Below are 17,670 nucleotides of genomic sequence, written 5' to 3'. Positions count from 1 at the left end.
GCAATATGCTGACTCTGTAAACCGCTTAGAGAGGGCGGAAAGCCCTATGAAGCGGTATATAAGTCTACTGTTATTGCTATTATTATTCCTATTTTTTCTACTTGCATTTTGGTGTGCTTTCAAAATGCTAGTTTGGCAGAAGCTGGGAGCTCACTCTGTTACGCAGCACTAGGGATTCGAACCGCCAAACTGCCAACCTTTTCTGATTGACAAGCTCACAAGCTGAAAGCCCTATGAAGGGGTATACAAGTATACAAGTCTACTGCTATTACTATTTCTTCCCACAATACCTTTGCCCCCATCACACAACAACGGAAAAAAACATTTTGACTCATACCCTTGTCTGTCCTGACTTTGGTATGTCATTATGATGATGTCTCTGCATGCTGTCTAGATTTGCCATAGCTTTCGTCCCCAGGAGCAAACGTCTTTTAATTTCTTGGCTGCAGTTCCCATCTGCGGTGATCTTGGAGCCCAGGAAAATAATATCTTGTCATTAAATTTATATTCTATATAAAATCTATATTCAGAAGAATATTCAAAAGAGAAAGCCATCCTTCCTGCTTGGAGAAACACAGCCAATGGAGGTGCCTGCTTTTCTATCCTATTATGACATCACAGTTTCCCAGGCAATGTCCTTTGCTGGCATAGGGTGGATTTGGTCAACAAAAAACTTCATTCTCACTTGAAGGATCCAGAAGTTCTTTATACCAAGCAAAAATTGTGGCTACAGGGATCTGGCTTCCCCGGTACTCTAAGTGCAAGTTGGAATGATAATTACTACATGGACAGCATTCATCTTTTTCCGCAGGGTTTCCAAACGGCCTCTTCCAGCTGGAAAAAATATGGTAAGGACATCTGTTGGTGGTTGATCCTCCGAACAAGTTGGATTGAACTAGGAGAAGAAACTAAGATGAGTCATGAGATCCTCTATTGAATCCTTTCCTTCCCCCCTTCCTTTCCTTTAAGGATGATGCTGTTGTTGAACCAGAGATTGTGACCGTACTGGAGCATTGGCTAAGAAAGGTAAGGGAGTGATGTTGAAATGGCATGGAGCCAGTATGGAGGAGATTCCCATCCAGAACAAGGATATGGGTGGGATATGAGAAGGCTTCCTTTGATCTGGAATAAGAAGCTGATCAAGGAGCTTGGGTTTCAATGTTTACAAGGACATACTCAACCTGGAACAACTTGCCTCCGGAGGTTGTAAATGCTTCAACACTGGACGTTTTAAAGAAGAGATTGAATAAACATTTGTCTGAAGTGGTATAGGGTTTCCTGCCTAAGCAGGGGGTTGGACTAGAAGACCTCCAAGGTCTCTTCCAACCCTTCTCTTCTCTTAATTATGTTCTGTTCTGTTCTTTATTCTATTCTATTCCATTCTGTTCTTAATTCTTTTCTTTTCTTTTCTATTCTGTTCTGTTCTTAATTCTTATTCTAGTCTATTCTAATTTTAATTCTAATTCTACTTTACTCTATTTTCCATATTCTATTCTATTCTATTCTATTCTGTTCTGTTCTGTTCTTAATTCTTTTCTTTTCTGTTCTTAATTCTTATTCTTATTCTATTCTATTCTATTCTATTCTATTCTATTCTATTCTATTCCCAGATTGTTTTCTGGGCAACAACAAGAAAGTGGTTGCATTGACACCTTAGTTTTCTTATTCAAAAATTCTTGGTCTACTTGGTAGCACTGGATAAAATTAGCTTGATACAGACTATCCTGGTCCTATCCTGGTCCTACACAATTCATGGATGATGAGAGTCGATCTACTTGAAGGCTTAGAATAACAGAGTTGGAAGGAACTTTGCAGGTCTTCTTGCCAACTCCCTGCTCAGGCAGGAGAACGTATCTCATTTCAGACAAATGGTTGTCCAATCCCTTCTTCAAAACTGCCAGGGTAACTTCTGGAGGCAAGTCGTTCCACTAAATCTGAAATAGGAGCTGCTAAATTGTTTTTGGAGGGAAGGCTGAATTTAGACTGAGTGATCTCCAGGAATATTCTCCAGCAATATAAAGGGATATATGTGGAAGATAAGTGCATGTTTGTGCATCCAAGATTCAAGTTTCTGGATTACTGTGATGCACTTTTCATCCTTAATGCTTTCTCTTGATGCATTCTGTTTTGTTTTATAGTAAGATGTGCCTTGTTCTGAAAAACCACTGGTTTATGAGTTTCTTCCCCCCATCAATATACAGCTAGTGCTCGGCTTAGGACTGTAACGGAACCCATAACTTTGGTAGCCATCATGTGACCACTACCAAGTTTACAACATTTGTCTAGAGGTCATTAAGCAAATGCCACAATTGTTGAGCAAACTCATTGTTCGCTACGGGACATTCTCTTTTTTTTGGGGGGGGGGGCAAAAACTGGAAGTAAAGGCTGGTTTCTGGAAAAATAAAATTATAAACTGCAGTCACATGACTTGCAAGATGCTGCAAACAGTCTTACATGCAGGCTTGTTGCTGAGTTCCCAAAATGTGGTCATGTGACCCTAGATATATGTGTGTGTGTGTGTGTGTGTGTGGGCTTGCGCGCGCTCAAATTTGGAAATGTGAATCCAGCTCATAAGTCCCTTTTTCATGGTCTCTCATGTTTGAATGGTCACTAAGGCAAAATAACAGAATTGGAAGGGACCTTAGAGGTCTTCTAGTCCAACCCCCTGCTCAAGCAGGAGACCCTATATCATTCTGGACACACAGCTGTCCAGTCTCTTCTTAAAAGCCTCCAGTGTTGGGGCACCCACAACTTTGAAAGGCAAGCTGTTCCACTGGCTGATTGTAATGGGTCGTAAGTTGAGGACTTACCTGTGTTGTTCTTCCTCTGCAGGTTGAAGATGAAGCTGCAAAGATCTTCAGGCAGAAATCAGAAAACCGGACGGGCTTTAAAAGTGAGAGCAGATCTGATGTCCGAGCATTTCTTTCGGTTGGCCAAGATGTGGCAGCAGCACGGTCGAAACCGGAAACTTGGGAGAAGTTTGAAGACAGGAGGCCAGCCAAGATGAAAACTTCGGTAGGTCATATGGTAGGATGGGTGGGGCTCCAAAAGGCAAACAACGTCAGGGTTCCAAATAGCACCCAAAAGTAAATCAGAGTCCAAGGCAAAGTATTGCTCAAAGTTTCAATTTATTAAGAGAGTAATATTGGCACATCTGGGAAAACCCGAATCTGAAAGCTTCCTGGTTTTACCCACCCAGTTGAAAGTTCAAGATCTTGCCCCCACACCCACAAGTCCATCACATGGTCCAATCATCCACTGTCATGCTGGCAGTTCCACCCATCCAGTTCTGGTCAGCTGCCGAGGTTCAAAGACAAAGGATGACCATGGCTTTCTAGAAAGAAAGTTGTTATGGCTACATCGCATCTCACTCTGTACAATGATGGTGATGTAATCTACTGTGTTTCCCTGAAAATATGACAGAGTCTTATTTTCTTTTGACCCCCGAAATAAGCACTTGGCCTTATTTTCGTGGAGGCCTTATTATTTTTGAGGTTCAGGAGGTGGCAAGTGTGGTCACCTCATGGCTGCTGCTGTGTTGCAATATTTTCAGGGAGGGCTTATTTTAGCACTCAAGAGTCCTATTGGGCTTATTATCTGGGGAGGCCTTATTTTCAGTGAAACATGGTAATTAACTAGTGACCTATAACTCCTCTTACACTTATGATCATCCCAGCATGTCATCAAAATTTGAGCACTTGGCAACCAACATGCATTGACAACAGTGGTAGCATCTTCTGTGGTTGTCAGACAAACATCATTTGTGACCTTCCTAGTTGACATCCAACAAACCAAGTCAATGGGATAAGCCAGATTCACTTAACGGCCGTGTGGTTGACATAACAACAGCAGTGACTTGTTCTGTCCCCCCTTCCCGGCTCGTTAACAAACGGCAGGCAAACAAACTTAAAAGGAACTTTCTTTATCAGTTTTCGGCTCAGACTGGCGTCGAGCCCAAAAATAACATAAATACAGTCTCTGACCAGATAACAGAATACAAAACAAAACTCTTACAAGCAAAGCACTTCTCCCAAAGTCTCTACGAATCAGGGTTACAGAAAACAAAGCACTTCTCCAAGTGTATCTTACATAAACCACGACTGATCATCAATCAATGTTGAACGAACCAAGGAACGTTGACTCCTGCAACTAGGGCGTGGCACCATCCGTCCTTTTATCCCCAAAACCCCACTAACGAGCCCCAGCTGCCTCGTTAATCTTGCATTCCGAAAAGACTCACAGAAGACTGCTGGTGAGTCACAACAGTGACTTAAACAATTGTGGCAAAAAAAGTTGCAAAATTGGGTGCGCCCCGCAATCTAGCAATCGCCTTGCTTAGTACTGGAAATCCTGTTGCCAATTGTGGTCATAAATTGAGGATTACCTGTGTAGAAACTTGGTGTGATGTTTTTGCCTTAGTTCCTTTGGCCCAAGGATCAATCTGAGCTGAAGGGAGTGAATGCCACTGCAGTTCTCAACTTTGGCCAAAGATAGACATTCATAGGCTGAATCCTTACCCGGAGGCCTCTGTTTAACACAGAGCACAGCTTGTTTGGATACACGGTTTGACAATCTGTGAAATATGGCTCACACTTAATGCATTTTTCCTCCAAAAATAGACGAGAAGCTTGTTTGCCAAATCAGAATGCTGTGCATTCAAATATAAACACCCACATAAACATAGGTAGGAAGCTTGTACGTTGACATTATATATTCATATCTACGGGATAATTAGATACCTGGTATGCTAGAGTTAGTATTTTGGAAAACCACTCCTGTGTTGGAGACACTCAAGTTCACATCCATATTCAGCTCGCAAGTTTACATCTCAGCCCAGCCCACTTTAGCGGGGATAGTATAAATTAGAAGAAGGGAGATTATTGTTTCTCAACCTGCATCTGTATATCTGCCTCAACATCATCCCTTTTACTCTCATTGGGATATTCTGGGCACAATGAGAATATATCTGCTGAACAAAGCTCTGTATTGGCGACAGGAAGGGCATCTGGCCAGAAAACACACAGCTTCATTCAGTTGCCCAGACTCCACCTCGCAAGGGATTATGAGGTTGTTAAAAGAAGATGATGACCTGTATAACTGCATCAACATCATCCCTTTTACTCTCATTGGGATGACCAGAGAGAGATAACCAATTCTTGGATCTGCCTCAGCTTGAACCTCTAAGTGGGAACGGTCCTTAATTCCATTTATTGGGAAAGGTATGGTTTACTAGGATTACTGTAATTCACTTGACTGCTAGTAAACCATACCTTTCTCAATAAATGGAGTTAAGGATCATTCTTACATAGAGGGATGGGGTGGCTCAGTGGCTAAGACGCTGAGCTTGTCGATCAGAAAGGTCAGCAGTTTGGTGGTTTGAATCCCTAGCGCCGCCTAATGGAGTGAGCTCCCGCTACTTGTCCCAGCTTCTGCCAACCGAGCAGTTCGAAAACATGAAAAAATGCAAGTAGAAAAATAGGGACCACTTTTGATGGGAATGTAACAGTGTTCCGCACGCCTTTGGCATTTAGTCATGCCGGCCACATGACCACAGAGACATATTCGGACAGTGCTGGCTCTTTGGCTTTGAAACAGAGATGAGCACTGCCCCCTAGAGTCAGAAACGACTAGCACATATGTGCGAGGGGAACCTTTACCTTTACCTTACTTAGAGGTTTAAACTGAGGCAAGTCTAACACCAATAAACAATTCCTTCCTTCCTTCCTTCCTTCCTTCCTTCCTTCCTTCCTTCCTTCCTTCCTTCCTTCCTTCCTTCCTTCCATCCATCCATCCATCCATCCACTCATTCATTCATTCATTCATTCATTCATTGAATTTTATAGGACTTTCCAAGTACGTCTGACATCAAACTTTCCTGCAGTTCTAGCCAGGAGCTTCTGGAGGACCGAATGAGAATTCAGTTTATGCGTTGGAGGTAAAACCTAATGCCTGTCTTTCATGACAAGTGACAAGATTACTCTGCCCCCCCCAAAAAAAACCCTACCCAATAGAACAAAGTAAACAAAATATAAATGGCATTGCCAATATTTTTGTCCAGCTCACTTTAGATATAAAAAAATTGTCAGAATTTGTTGCAGAAATCACACCCAGAAAGCACACACAGATAACTGATTCAGCTGGATTCAGAGAAGAGCCTTCTCTGTCGCAGCTTCAGCCCTCTGGAATGATCTCCCTGTGGAGATCCGGACCCTTACTACCCTCCCGGCCTTCTGCAAAGCCGTTAAGTCCTGGCTGCTCCAGCAGGGGGGGGGGGCTCTCGAAATATCCAGCCCCTCGGAAATTGTGACTGTTGTATATTTTAATATGTTGTTTTGTGTATTATCCCCCTCCCTTGTTTTATTGTAAGCCGCCCGGAGTCCTTCGGGAGTGGGCGGCATACAAAATCAATAAAACTATAAACTATAAACTTCTTTGTATACATAATAACACGTGAATAAATGTACAGTACCAACAGCAGATTCTTCCAACGTGGTAGTAGTTACAGGCAAAAGACAAGCGGAGGAGAGATTGATTTCAGTTCAGAGTTGAGAGCTTAAAACAGACAAGGCCAGACTAGTTTCGTTTTAGAGCTGAGCACAGAGCTAAGCCACGCCCAGACTCCTTGCTTAAGTTTCTGTTTTCCAAACAAGCCCCATTGGCTGACCTGTTACCATGCCTATTCATTGGCTGACCTTGTTACCATGTCTCTGCCAGTGCATGAATATGCTGACATAAATAAGTAAGAATAAATGCATTTCTGAAAAGATGATGTTATTCAGATTAGGACTCTGAAGATCCTTTTCTTTAAAGGGAGCCTTTGAGAAGGTGAATTTTGGACTTCTTCTGTTGTACAAATACTAAAACCTATTTCAACACACCTTATGTTTTCCAGCCAAACTCAAGTATATTCTGTTACAAGTGACATGAGAAAGGACGCCATGCAGGAGAGGGTGGATAAAGTGAGGAACAGGTAAAACTCAATTGGAATGAAATGGTCGGATTAGGATCAGAATACAGAATAACAGAGTTGGAAGGGTCCTCGGAGGTCTTCCCATCCAAACCCCTGCAGGTAACCCTATACCATTCAGGACAAATGACTGTCCAACCTCTTCTTAAAAGCATCCAGTAATGGAGCATCCACAATTTTCGGAGGCAAGTTGTTCCGCCTGTTAGTTGTTCTCATTGATAAGGAATTTCTCCTTCATTCAAGGTTGGATCTCTCCTTGATAAGCTTCCACCTGTTACTTCTTGTCCCATCCTCAGCAATAGCATTTACACTTGTATACTACTTCACGTTGCTTTTACAGCCCCCTCTAAGTGGTTTACAGAGTCAGCCTATTGCCCCCAACAATCTGGCTCCTCATTTTACCCAACTCGGAAGGATGGAAGGCTGAGTCAACCTTGAGCCGGCTGAGATTCGAACTGCCAACTTGCAGGCTGAGGGCAGACAGCAGAAGTAGCCTGCAGTACTGCACTCTAACCACTGCGCTGTTCTGACCTAGGCTTCCCAAGAGCATGAAGCAAACTCCTTGGCCTTTTTATTAATTTACTGTGAATTCTGCTCATTCACATTCAGCAAAGTCTTTCAAGGGAGGATTTATAGTCACAGACCTTATCTGGCTTGGAGAGCTGCCAGGCCGATGGCAAGGAGTCTCGGAGAGTCACAAACCAATTAAGTTTGAGTGCTAATTACCCTACCAATGTTTCATTTTGGTAGGACATTGGTTCCATGCAGTGGTGGGATTCAAATAATGTAACAACCAGTTCTCTGTCCTAATGACCAGCTGGGTAAGCATGGCTCGGTGGTCACGTGACTGTGGGCGTGGCCACCTCAATGTCACTCAGGTCGATGGGAGCTTCGCCTTAGGTGTTACAATGTCATAAGGGTTAATTGGAGAGGCAGTTTCTGTAAACAGGGCAACAAGCCAGAATGTTTCCTTCCTGCCTTCCTTACAGGATTAGCCCTGTAAAGTGGGAAAAAAAGGAGATTTCTTCCAACAACCGGTTCTCCAAACTACTTAGAAAGTTAACAACCTGTTCTCCCGGATAGGTGCGCACTGGCTGAATCCCACCACTGGTTCCATGCTAACTGTACCTCTTTACCTTTCAGCGTCTCCAGAGTGATGTTCCAGGCATGTTCAGATACTGATATTAACCTATCTGATAGTGACCTCCATGTCTCGATATCCACGACTTAGGCATGAACCCCCAGGTAGGAGATCCATCCATTCATCCTTTGGTTGCCCTGAACCTTTCATGGGGTTCTTTCTTATTGGCCATTTCCAATTTTGTTTTCTTTTCCAAAATGCTCCTTTGATGTTGTGGCACTTGAAGGCAGAGAGGTCCATGGCTGCTTCATCCTTCTCTCTTCCCCAGCTGCCCCCCTTCACCTGCGACAAATTCAGATTTCTTGAAATCGTCAGCCGAACAGCATGAATCCTGGGGAAAGAAAAAATCTTAGTTTAATTTACGTTGCCTTGGTTCTTGGGTGTTTGCACATTTTGAACTACGAATAAAAGCTCCTAATGTTAATAGTGATTTCCCAAATGTCTCTCTCTCTCTTTTTTCCTTTGAAAGATGACAGCAATTAATTCAAGTGGGTTTTCACAGGTGGTGTTCAAATAATAGATGTCAGCCCTGAAGTTGGCTACACAGTGGACATTTTCTTTTATAGCTTTTATCTAGGGCAATGATGGCGAACCTTTTCAGCACTGAGTGTCATAAAGATTGTGCTCGTTGGGGCCGCACTCCTAAAAAGCTGAACTTCCATGTTCTAGTGCTCATGCGCACCCAATAATCAGCTGGGTGGTGCACATGCACAGGCTGGTTTTCAGTACTGCCACACATAGGAAGGGATCATGCTCTGGAAAAGCTGAATTTCTTGGTTATGGCACGCATGCGTACCAGACAATGAGCTGGCTGATGTGCAGGCACACACTGTTTTTTGGCTCTGCCAATGATCTGTGATCATTGCACGTGCATGCATGCTAGAAATCCCAAAGACAAAGAGGCAAGGCGGTGCGTGCCAGGGAACATGACTTCCCGAGAGCATGAAGCAAACTCCTTGTCCCGATAAAAAAAACCTTTTATTAATTTACTGCTCATTCTCCTCCAGTAAAGTCTTTCAAGGGACGATTTACAGTCACAGACCTTATCTGGCTTGGACAGCTGACAGGCCGATCTCTGCAGAACTTGGCAAGGAGCATCAGAGAGCCATAAACCAATTAAGCGAACTAATCGTCTCCTGCAAACTCCACTCCCCTTTCGCTCCTCTTTTATTTCCTCTGGGAGGGGCCATTCATCGTCCACCTGTGGCTTTACAAGATGACCCCTGTTCTTTAGCTCTTCCCTTCGTCTGGCAACTCTGCTCATGTGCACACCGGGAACAGGCTCCAGTTGTTCCTCTGCCTCACTGATGTCTGACTCTGAAGGCAGCTGATAGCTGGCATATGGCTCTGGCCCCCTCTCTGCCTCTGACACAGAGTCCTCATCAGAGCCTTCCCCAGACTCCAGGACTGGCCCATGTTCCTCCCCAACCTCCTCACTGTCCGAATCTGCTGCCAGTTCTGCTGGCTGCTGGCAGGCCACAACACTATTGTCAGCTTCTGCTTTGCTGTTGCTTCAGCTGCCATGAAACGGGAGGGGGAGGGCCTGGTATTTGGGAGGGGTTACTCATTGTGCTGGAGGAAAGTTCTGGAGTTCACCGACTGAGCGGACTGTGCAGGCGTGGGTATTTCCCGCCTGGACTAACAGCACCGACATTCCATCTTCGTGATGCCTTTTGAAGTTATCTCACACCTGACACTTGGAAGACTTATGATTGGGCTGGGATTGTGATGCCAAGGGGTGGGGAATGGGCTATTCTATATATCAACTGCTTTCGTGCCTAAATAATCAGACTTCGCTATGCATAACCTTTTAGCCATTTTTAATTAGTAAAAGTACATTTGATTTCTACACATGGAGTCTCGTGGTTTTTCTTTCCTAATTAATAAATGGAGAGGAGCTGACAACTATGTTCTATGGGTAATTGAGGCTAGCATTCATCTTGTATTCTTCAGATATCTAGCAGGTCTTGCACTAAACTTCCACCAGAGGGAAATCTATGCTCATAAGAACCAACAGAAAAAGGCATAACAGTGGAGATGGTCTTAAGATGTGTTTTGCGTTATAGAATCTCTCTGAGTTTCTCTTCCAGAAAATCCTAATTCTCAATACTAAACCATTACGTTACTCAGATCCCGCTGGCATTTTGTTTTAAGACAAGATTATTCTATTCTTTTATTTTATTATTCTATTCATTTAGACGCTAGAGGGGTCATAAATATGAGTCAGTTGCCAAAGTTCTGGATTTTGATCAAGTAGACCAGAGGGATGCCACAACCGTCATGTGTGAAAAATGATCAACCATCAGTTTTTTTCAATGCCGTTGTAACTTCAAATGGTCGTTAAACAAACCGTTGTAACTCGGGGACTACTTGAAGAATCTCATTGATTGGACGATGGAGATTTGCTCCGCGATTCCGGCTTTTAAACGTTCACTTTTAGAAACAGTTCTCTTCTCCTGTTCATCAGATGAAATTCTGAATTTTGTAATCCTCGTCAAACAGTGCCTTGCCAATGTTTCATTGCTGGCTTTTGAGCCTGAAACAAGAGAGCCTGAAGCATATTTGAGGGGCTGCCACAGAGGGGAGTTAGTGGGGTCAAGCTATTCTCCAAAGCACCCGAAGGCCAGACAAGGAATAACGGATGGAAACTGAACAAGGAGATATTCAACCTAGAAATAAGGAGGAACTTTCTGACCGTGAGAACAGTCAACCCAATGGAACAGAAGTTGCCTTCGGAAGTTATGGGAGCTTCATCACTGGAAGCTTTCAAGAAGAGACTGGATTGGCACTGGTCAGAAATGGTGTAGGACAGGGGTTAGCAACCTTAAACACTCAAAGTGTCAGGCCTGCAATTATATTCCTTTTAGAATTTTGGCCTGCCACACTTTCTCCTATTTCATTATGCTGTTTCATTAGTATAGTAGATGGGAGAGGGGAATAGACAGGAGTAGGATTGTGGAATGTATTGTTTTTAATTCTTTACTAGAAGCCAAGGTCATCCTTTGTCTCCGCACCAGTACACCTGACCGGAAGCAGCTGGGTGTGGATGCCAGCGTGGAAGAAGAAGATTGGATCATGTGATGGTTTGTGGGTGTGGGGACAAGATCATGAACTTTTAACTGGGTGGAATTCCGATGTCATTTCCAGTATTGGTATTAACACAGATGTGCCTAAGATGTCTGTCTTATTTAATTGGAACAAAAAGGATCGTTTTGCCTTGGACTGTGATTTAATTCTGCATGATACTTGGAACGCTGACACAAAGAGCCACAAAGGTCCTAACTAGAACTCCCCATTCAATTCTGGAGCCATCCAGAAGTCCGGTTCCAGAAGTCCGGTTCCTCCTAGCACGGCATCCTTTTTTCCCTTTTACTGACTGGCGACAGGGAGCCTCAGCAGAGGGATGAAAGAGCCACATGCAGCTCCAGAGCCACAGGTTGTTGATCCCTGGTATAGGGTCTACAAGGTCCCTTCCAACTCTGTTAATCTGCATCTGTAAAACTTAACTACTGCACGCAACATTGACACAACTAGAGGCAATTTTTTCTTCGAAGACTCCAAGGCCTGGAAACATTCATTTGCCAGCTTTCTTTTCACTGAATCTTCTCTCAACAATTCCCACCCCCCTTTCTTAATATCGTGTGTCATCTCCCTCATCATTTGGGGCAATGATGTGTGAAGCCACATCATAGTAACATTTGCTTTTATATATTCTTTTAGTTAGCTGAACCTCTAGGATTGCCATTAGACAAGAATGAAAACATTAAGCTTGATTAGCGGAAATTTGCAGGAAGATCTTCCCGTGGCGGAGAGAGAGAGAGAGAGAGATGGATGGATGGATGGAGGGAGGGATGGAGGGAGGGAGGGAGAGAGAGAGAGAGAGAGAGAGAGTGAGATGGAGGGAGGGAGGGGGAGAGAGAGAGAGAGAGAGAGATGGAGGGAGGGAGAGAGAGAGAGAGAGAGAGAGAGAGAGTGAGAGATGGAGGGAGGGAGGGAGGGAGAGAGAGAGAGAGAGAGAGAGAGAGAGAGAGAGAGAGAGAGATGATGATGATGCTTCCTTGCTAGCATTCGATGACTGAGCTGCAGCAGAGGGCCAGGGGTCGCAACAAAAGTGGACACACACACACACACCGTCTTGCTGCCACATTGCTCGATGGTCATGTTCTCAGTTACTGCAGAATCCTATTTGCAGCAGCCGGGAAAACAAGAAGCGAAGTCATTAACCGCTTCAATAGGAGCATTGTTCCCTGGGTGATTATGGAATAGTGACATGGCAAGCCATACCTGTTCTCCGGGAAGCCGTCGCCAATAATTTTTTCTGCTGAATTAATGAAAAAATAAGTGACCAAGATGTGTCCGCTCAGCCGTGACCGAAGCATTTGCGTAGGTAAATGGGGCTGAAAAGGAACTCTAATCAAGATATTGTGGGGAGGTCAAAGGTTCCGCGCGGCTGCTAACCACTTCTGTGGAATACTGACCAAAGTTCCCGTCAGGATGACAACTCTGAAGCAATATAGCAATAGCAATATAGCAATATAGCAATAGCAGTAGACTTATATACCGCTTCATAGGCCTTTCAGGCCTCTCTAAGCGGTTTACAGAGAGTCAGCATATTGCCCCCAACAATCTGGGTCCTCATTTTACCCACCTCGGAAGGATGGAAGGCTGAGTCAACCCTGAGCTGGTGAGATTTGAACCGCTAACCTGCTGATCTAGCAGTAGCCTGCAGTGCTGCATTTAACCACTGCGCCACCTTGGCTCTGAAGCAAACCTGGTGGGAGCCATCTTGTGCTGCCTCATAGTTGCCGTGAAGACTGTGAGGGAGAAGGAATCGGGGTGGGGTGGAGGGAGTAGATAGCTCGGCTACAGTCAAAACGGAACGTTTTCTTGTAGGAACCAAGGTCATTGAGACAGGTGGTAGTTGAAGGAGGAGAGGAGCCTGACATCCATCTTCATTGGATGATGTGATCAGTGACACCTGGGAGAAAGGATTTTTGCTCTTTTAATTAGGTGAAAACCACAGGAACTGTTAAGAGTTGGTTTTCCCCAGCTGTGCCAATACGATGTATCCAATAAACAAGTTCTTTGAGGAGTCTACCTTCCTCGGAATTCTGCTTTCAATGAGGCTGGCTGAGAATTAAAATCCAGAAGTCACAGAGTCTTCCCTACTGCAAAAGGAGCTTAAATTCTTTCTTTTTTCCACACTTGGAGGATTTTCCAAAAGTTTCGTTTAATCATGGGAATTTAGAGTGCAGTTGTAGGACCAAGAATAAGTTCTTATTTAGTTCTCACTGAATTCAGTTGCCTCCACCCTCCCCGTTTCTATGGCAGCCGATAGCAAGCAAGCGAAGCAGAGGCTGACATCCTGCCCTCCTCTAAAAAGGACATCACCCCTGGAGAAATATACAACAAAACAAAAACAAAAATAATAACCAATAACATCTATTAAATTCAAGGCTTATCAGGACACTTGGCATAGAATTTCTGTAAAAGTCTGGGAGCTCTAACATCGGATTTGTTCACCCATTCAGCCTGGGAAGGGGTAAAATGATTTCCAGGGCACCAAATATTGGATACAACCTTCTGAACAAGGGAAGTTAACAGGGGAACCAGGTTCATTGAACAACCGGGTTACTAACTTGTCAATTGCCGTGATTCACTTAAGAATTGAGGCAAGAAAGGTCAAAAAAGGGGGCAAAACTCACGTAACAAATGTCTCATTTAGCAACAGAAACGTTGGGCTCAATTGTGGTTGTAAGTTGAGGACTGCCTGTACACAACGGCATGCATTAAAACGAAATCCCCATGCATTGGAAGAGAAAAAATGGCACCCACCAAACAATAGTACCATCCTAAGGATAATAATTATAATAATAATATATATAATAATAACCATGATATTCATCCATCGTATTCAAATAGGACCTTGACATCTGGAAAGTCAAGACTTGCGTGTGAATTGGATTAAAGGGAGGGAGAAGTGCGCAGAGTCAGCCTCACTCTCTCCTCCCAGATTCCATCTTGCTTCAAGAGCAGGACAAGAGTCGAGACAGTTGGAGATGCATTGCAGCAGCACAGAACTTTGCCACTGCAGACGTGGTAACCGGGGTTAGTGTCCTGGAGGAGAAAGCCTAGATAAAAATGGTCTGCCCTCCCTGGCAATCTCTCTAAGAAGGGGAGAATATGTGCAGACCTACAAGCTCTGTAGAGCTCGCAGTGTAATAGAACATGTGAATTATCTTCCACTCCTCCTTTACCACATATACAAGCCCATTCAGCTCTTATACCTGCCCTGGAGGAGTGCTGGAGGAAGAATGTTAAATCTGGCTCTGAAGAAAGCTATTCTTTGTTTTGGGGAGATCAGGTCATTTAGATATCTTGCCGATTCCCACACACCCTGTTTGATTCTGTCCCTACTGTGGAGAGGCAACCTATTTAGTTCTTCTTGGAACTCCATGTTCCCCATTCTATTAATTACTACTTGCTTTGCTTGCTCAAAGCTTAGGGACATTAAGAATAATGGTGAGAGCCAGGGGTGGGTTTCAACCGGTTCGCGGCAGTCCCTGCGAACCGGTTGGTCGCCGAACCTGGAAGTAAGTAACTTCCGGGAACGGCGAAGGGCGCGCCCACCCGCCCGCGGTCCTTACCCGGTTTTGACGAGTTCTGCGCTTTCACGCATGCGCAGGACGCATACAGCGCCTGCATGATTGTCTAGGAGCAGCTGGAGCATCGCGCAGATGCTAGTATGCATGCGTGCACCGCGCACGTGCACGAGGACGCCGCCGGCCCCGTTCCAACCGAACTGGTTGGAACGGGGCGAGAAACCCACCCCTGGTGAGAGCCCAGCTTGTGATCAATTGCTTGTTTCCAGGGGGAAGGGAAATTGTCAGCTTGTTTGTTTGTTTGTTTTTGACATGGAAGAAAAAAAACATCTTACAAACTTTGGTTAAACAAATCCTTGTTTGGCACGAGGTATCAGCCCATCCAAAGAAAAAACAAAGTTAGATGTCATCAAGTTAGATTATTTTCTAGCTGGGGGTGGGGGAATTGGAGCAGGGAAGTAGGTAAACTGGAAAGGATTTATTATCCGTGGTATTTCTTCTCTCAAAACAATTCCTCTCCTTCCCTCTCTCTCTATATACTTAAAAAATGTCAAACTAGGCATCAGAAAATGTCATCGGACTTTCATTATTATAGGCCCATATCTTCTGCCTGTGCTGCCCTTTCTGGTTGTTGCTATTTCGTTGCCTCGCTTGCGTCCTCTTCCATGGCAACTTTATTAGCGCGGTTTGTCTGCGGCGCTTTAGGGAGAAAAGTGGGACAGAAACATCTCAATCTAAAGTAAATATTTACAGCAAAGGGATGGGTGCTTTGGGAAGTTTCGGATTCATCCCTGGTAAAAGGTTTGCCTTTCATTAAAGCTCAGGTCAGTACCTGTTGGAGACATCAGATGGCGCCATTGCGTAAAGCTGAATGGCTTCTCTGCCCAACTGAACATCCGGCAAAAATGTCTGTTAAGAATTCCTCTTTACACAAGCCCAACATTTGAGAGAAAAGTTTTATAAGGTGTTTTATAGATGGCATTTAGATCCTAAAAAAATTAGCCTGTATGTACCCGGAATTTACAATCTAAATGCTGGAGATGTGATTGTCTCGATGCTACATACTATCATATATGGTGGACTTGTAAAAAAGGTTAAAGCATTTTGGATAAAAATATGGTGGATTATGCAAAATGTTCTTTAAAAAAGGATAAAGTTTACCCCTCAGTTATTCTTGCTAGCTATAATTACTGATTGTACAGTTATAGAGACTAACCTGGTTTTGCTTTTAATAACGGCAGCAAGACTGTTGGTGGCGCAATACTGGAAGAAGGAAGATTTGCCTACTATTCAAGAATGGACATTAAAAGTAACAAACTTAGCAGAGATGGCTAAAATATCAGCATATCTCAAGGATCACTCAAATGAGAGATATAAACTGGAGTGGAGAAGATGGATTGACTATATTCAAAATAAATATGGGACTAAGAAATTTCAGATAGCTTATGACTGAAGAAACAAGGAATGATATAATCTGTTTAGATTTAGCCTAGCAAAGAGGAGTTAAAGCTCAAATGAAAGATGATACCAACTTTTTAAAAGTTTATTTTAGAACATCTTTGATAAAGGTTTATACCATGTATCGGTTCTGGGAAGTCGGGGGGGGGCGTGGGGGGGTTAGGGGGAGGGTAGGGGGGAGAGATAAACATTTGTAAAAGTTTTTTTTCCTAAAATTTTCAATAAAAAAGTAAAAAAAAGTAATAATAAAAAAGAATTCCTCCAGTCCCCAGCTTGCTGATAAATAAATGAAGGGAGACTAGTGTAGATCTATTTCAAGCTGTTTAGCTCTCATCAGCTAGCCATACCCTTACTGGGATTCGAACCTGGGCTGTTTTTACATATTAAGCAGGTTTATTAACCTCTAAGCCACAAGTTCTCCTTCCTTATCAGCTGAGCCAGGGGAATGATTAAATGTTTTTTTTTTCTTTTGCAACAAGGTTCCCAGTCATTGTTGTCCTACTCATCCTTGTGTCTGTGCTTCTCCTTCTCCTCCTCCCTCTCCTCCTTCTGCTCCACTCCATAAGTCTCACTCATTTCTAGCTCTGATGGTGTTACCTAGTTGGGCCATGAAACGTCTGCAAGAAAACCACCAAGCTCAGAGAACGCCAAATGCTACAAATATGCCCTTCTCTCAAAACTTTCTCCTGCCTGAGCTTCTGCCTCTGCTTGTGCTGTGACCCGTCAAAACCGCGGTAGACAAAAGCGCGCTTGACGAAAGCGCGTACCTGACGTCATCAGCAGCGCGATGAAAAAAATTAAAAATAAATTAAATTGAAATTAAAATAAAATTAAAGCAAGCCGATTCACATAAAGTTTAGGGTTACGTTAAGCGTTAGGGTTAGGTTTAGCGTTAGGTTAAGGGTTAGGTTTAGGGTTAGGTTTAGGATTAGGTTAAGGGTTAGGTTTAGGGTTAGGTTTAGGGTTAGGTTTGGGGGGGGTTAGGGTAAGGTTTTCGCTTTAATTTTAAATTTACTGCTCACAGCGCGATGTTTTCGTCGCGCTGTGATGACGTCACGTACGCGCTTTCGTCGAGCGCGCTTTTTTCTACCGCGGTTTTGTGGTGGAACCGCTTGTGCAACAAAACCACCACTTAGCAGCGGCTTTCACATCCCAGCTTGGCTTAAGACATATTCCATTTTCTAAACCGTGGCCTAAGCAACCGAGAATTTAAAGCTGCATTTACACATTTTGAGCCTCTTTCCAATGAGGCTTGGAGGTCTTTTCAATCTCTTGCTTCAATCTGATGGGGAAGAGTTTGAAATGCGGGCCTGGTACAAGAAAGGGCATTTCATCAAACTCTCATCAACATGATAGGATTGCCAACTGACCTGCAAAGAAATCATGGCAGCCCAAATCAAGTTGCACAAACCAGCAAATAAAGCATAGGAATAAATGATTGCTTCTTTTCATTGACTGTCTGAACAGTCCAGCTGCTATTAAAGGCATAGCCACAGAGGGAC

General features: G+C 43.7%; 1 protein-coding gene across 2 annotated transcripts; it reads left to right on the top strand.

Moving 5' to 3' along the window:
- The first annotated feature begins 385 nt into the window (after nucleotides 1-385).
- Nucleotides 386-8,216, top strand: SPATA19 (spermatogenesis associated 19). Of its 2 annotated transcripts, XM_087703780.1 has the most exons (5): nucleotides 386-1,026; nucleotides 2,833-3,015; nucleotides 5,844-5,935; nucleotides 6,893-6,970; nucleotides 8,111-8,216. In XM_087703780.1, the coding sequence occupies exons 2-5, from the start codon at nucleotides 3,004-3,006 to the stop codon at nucleotides 8,196-8,198; spliced, it is 270 nt and encodes an 89-aa protein (XP_087559906.1). In that variant the 5' UTR covers nucleotides 386-1,026; nucleotides 2,833-3,003; the 3' UTR covers nucleotides 8,199-8,216. The 2 variants fall into 2 exon arrangements, with proteins under 2 accessions (XP_087559906.1, XP_087559907.1); XM_087703781.1 differs by lacking the exon at nucleotides 386-1,026 and having other exon boundaries at nucleotides 2,666-3,015.
- The last annotated feature ends 9,454 nt before the right edge of the window (nucleotides 8,217-17,670 follow it).

Source organism: Thamnophis sirtalis, unplaced genomic scaffold, assembly GCF_051295495.1.
Source record: "Thamnophis sirtalis isolate CommonGarterSnake01/CBP01778 unplaced genomic scaffold, rThaSir2_p1.2 scaffold_2, whole genome shotgun sequence".
Classification (NCBI taxonomy): domain Eukaryota; kingdom Metazoa; phylum Chordata; class Lepidosauria; order Squamata; family Natricidae; genus Thamnophis; species Thamnophis sirtalis.
Note: the sequence above shows the minus strand (reverse complement) of the source record. Positions and strands in the feature narration are given on the sequence as shown.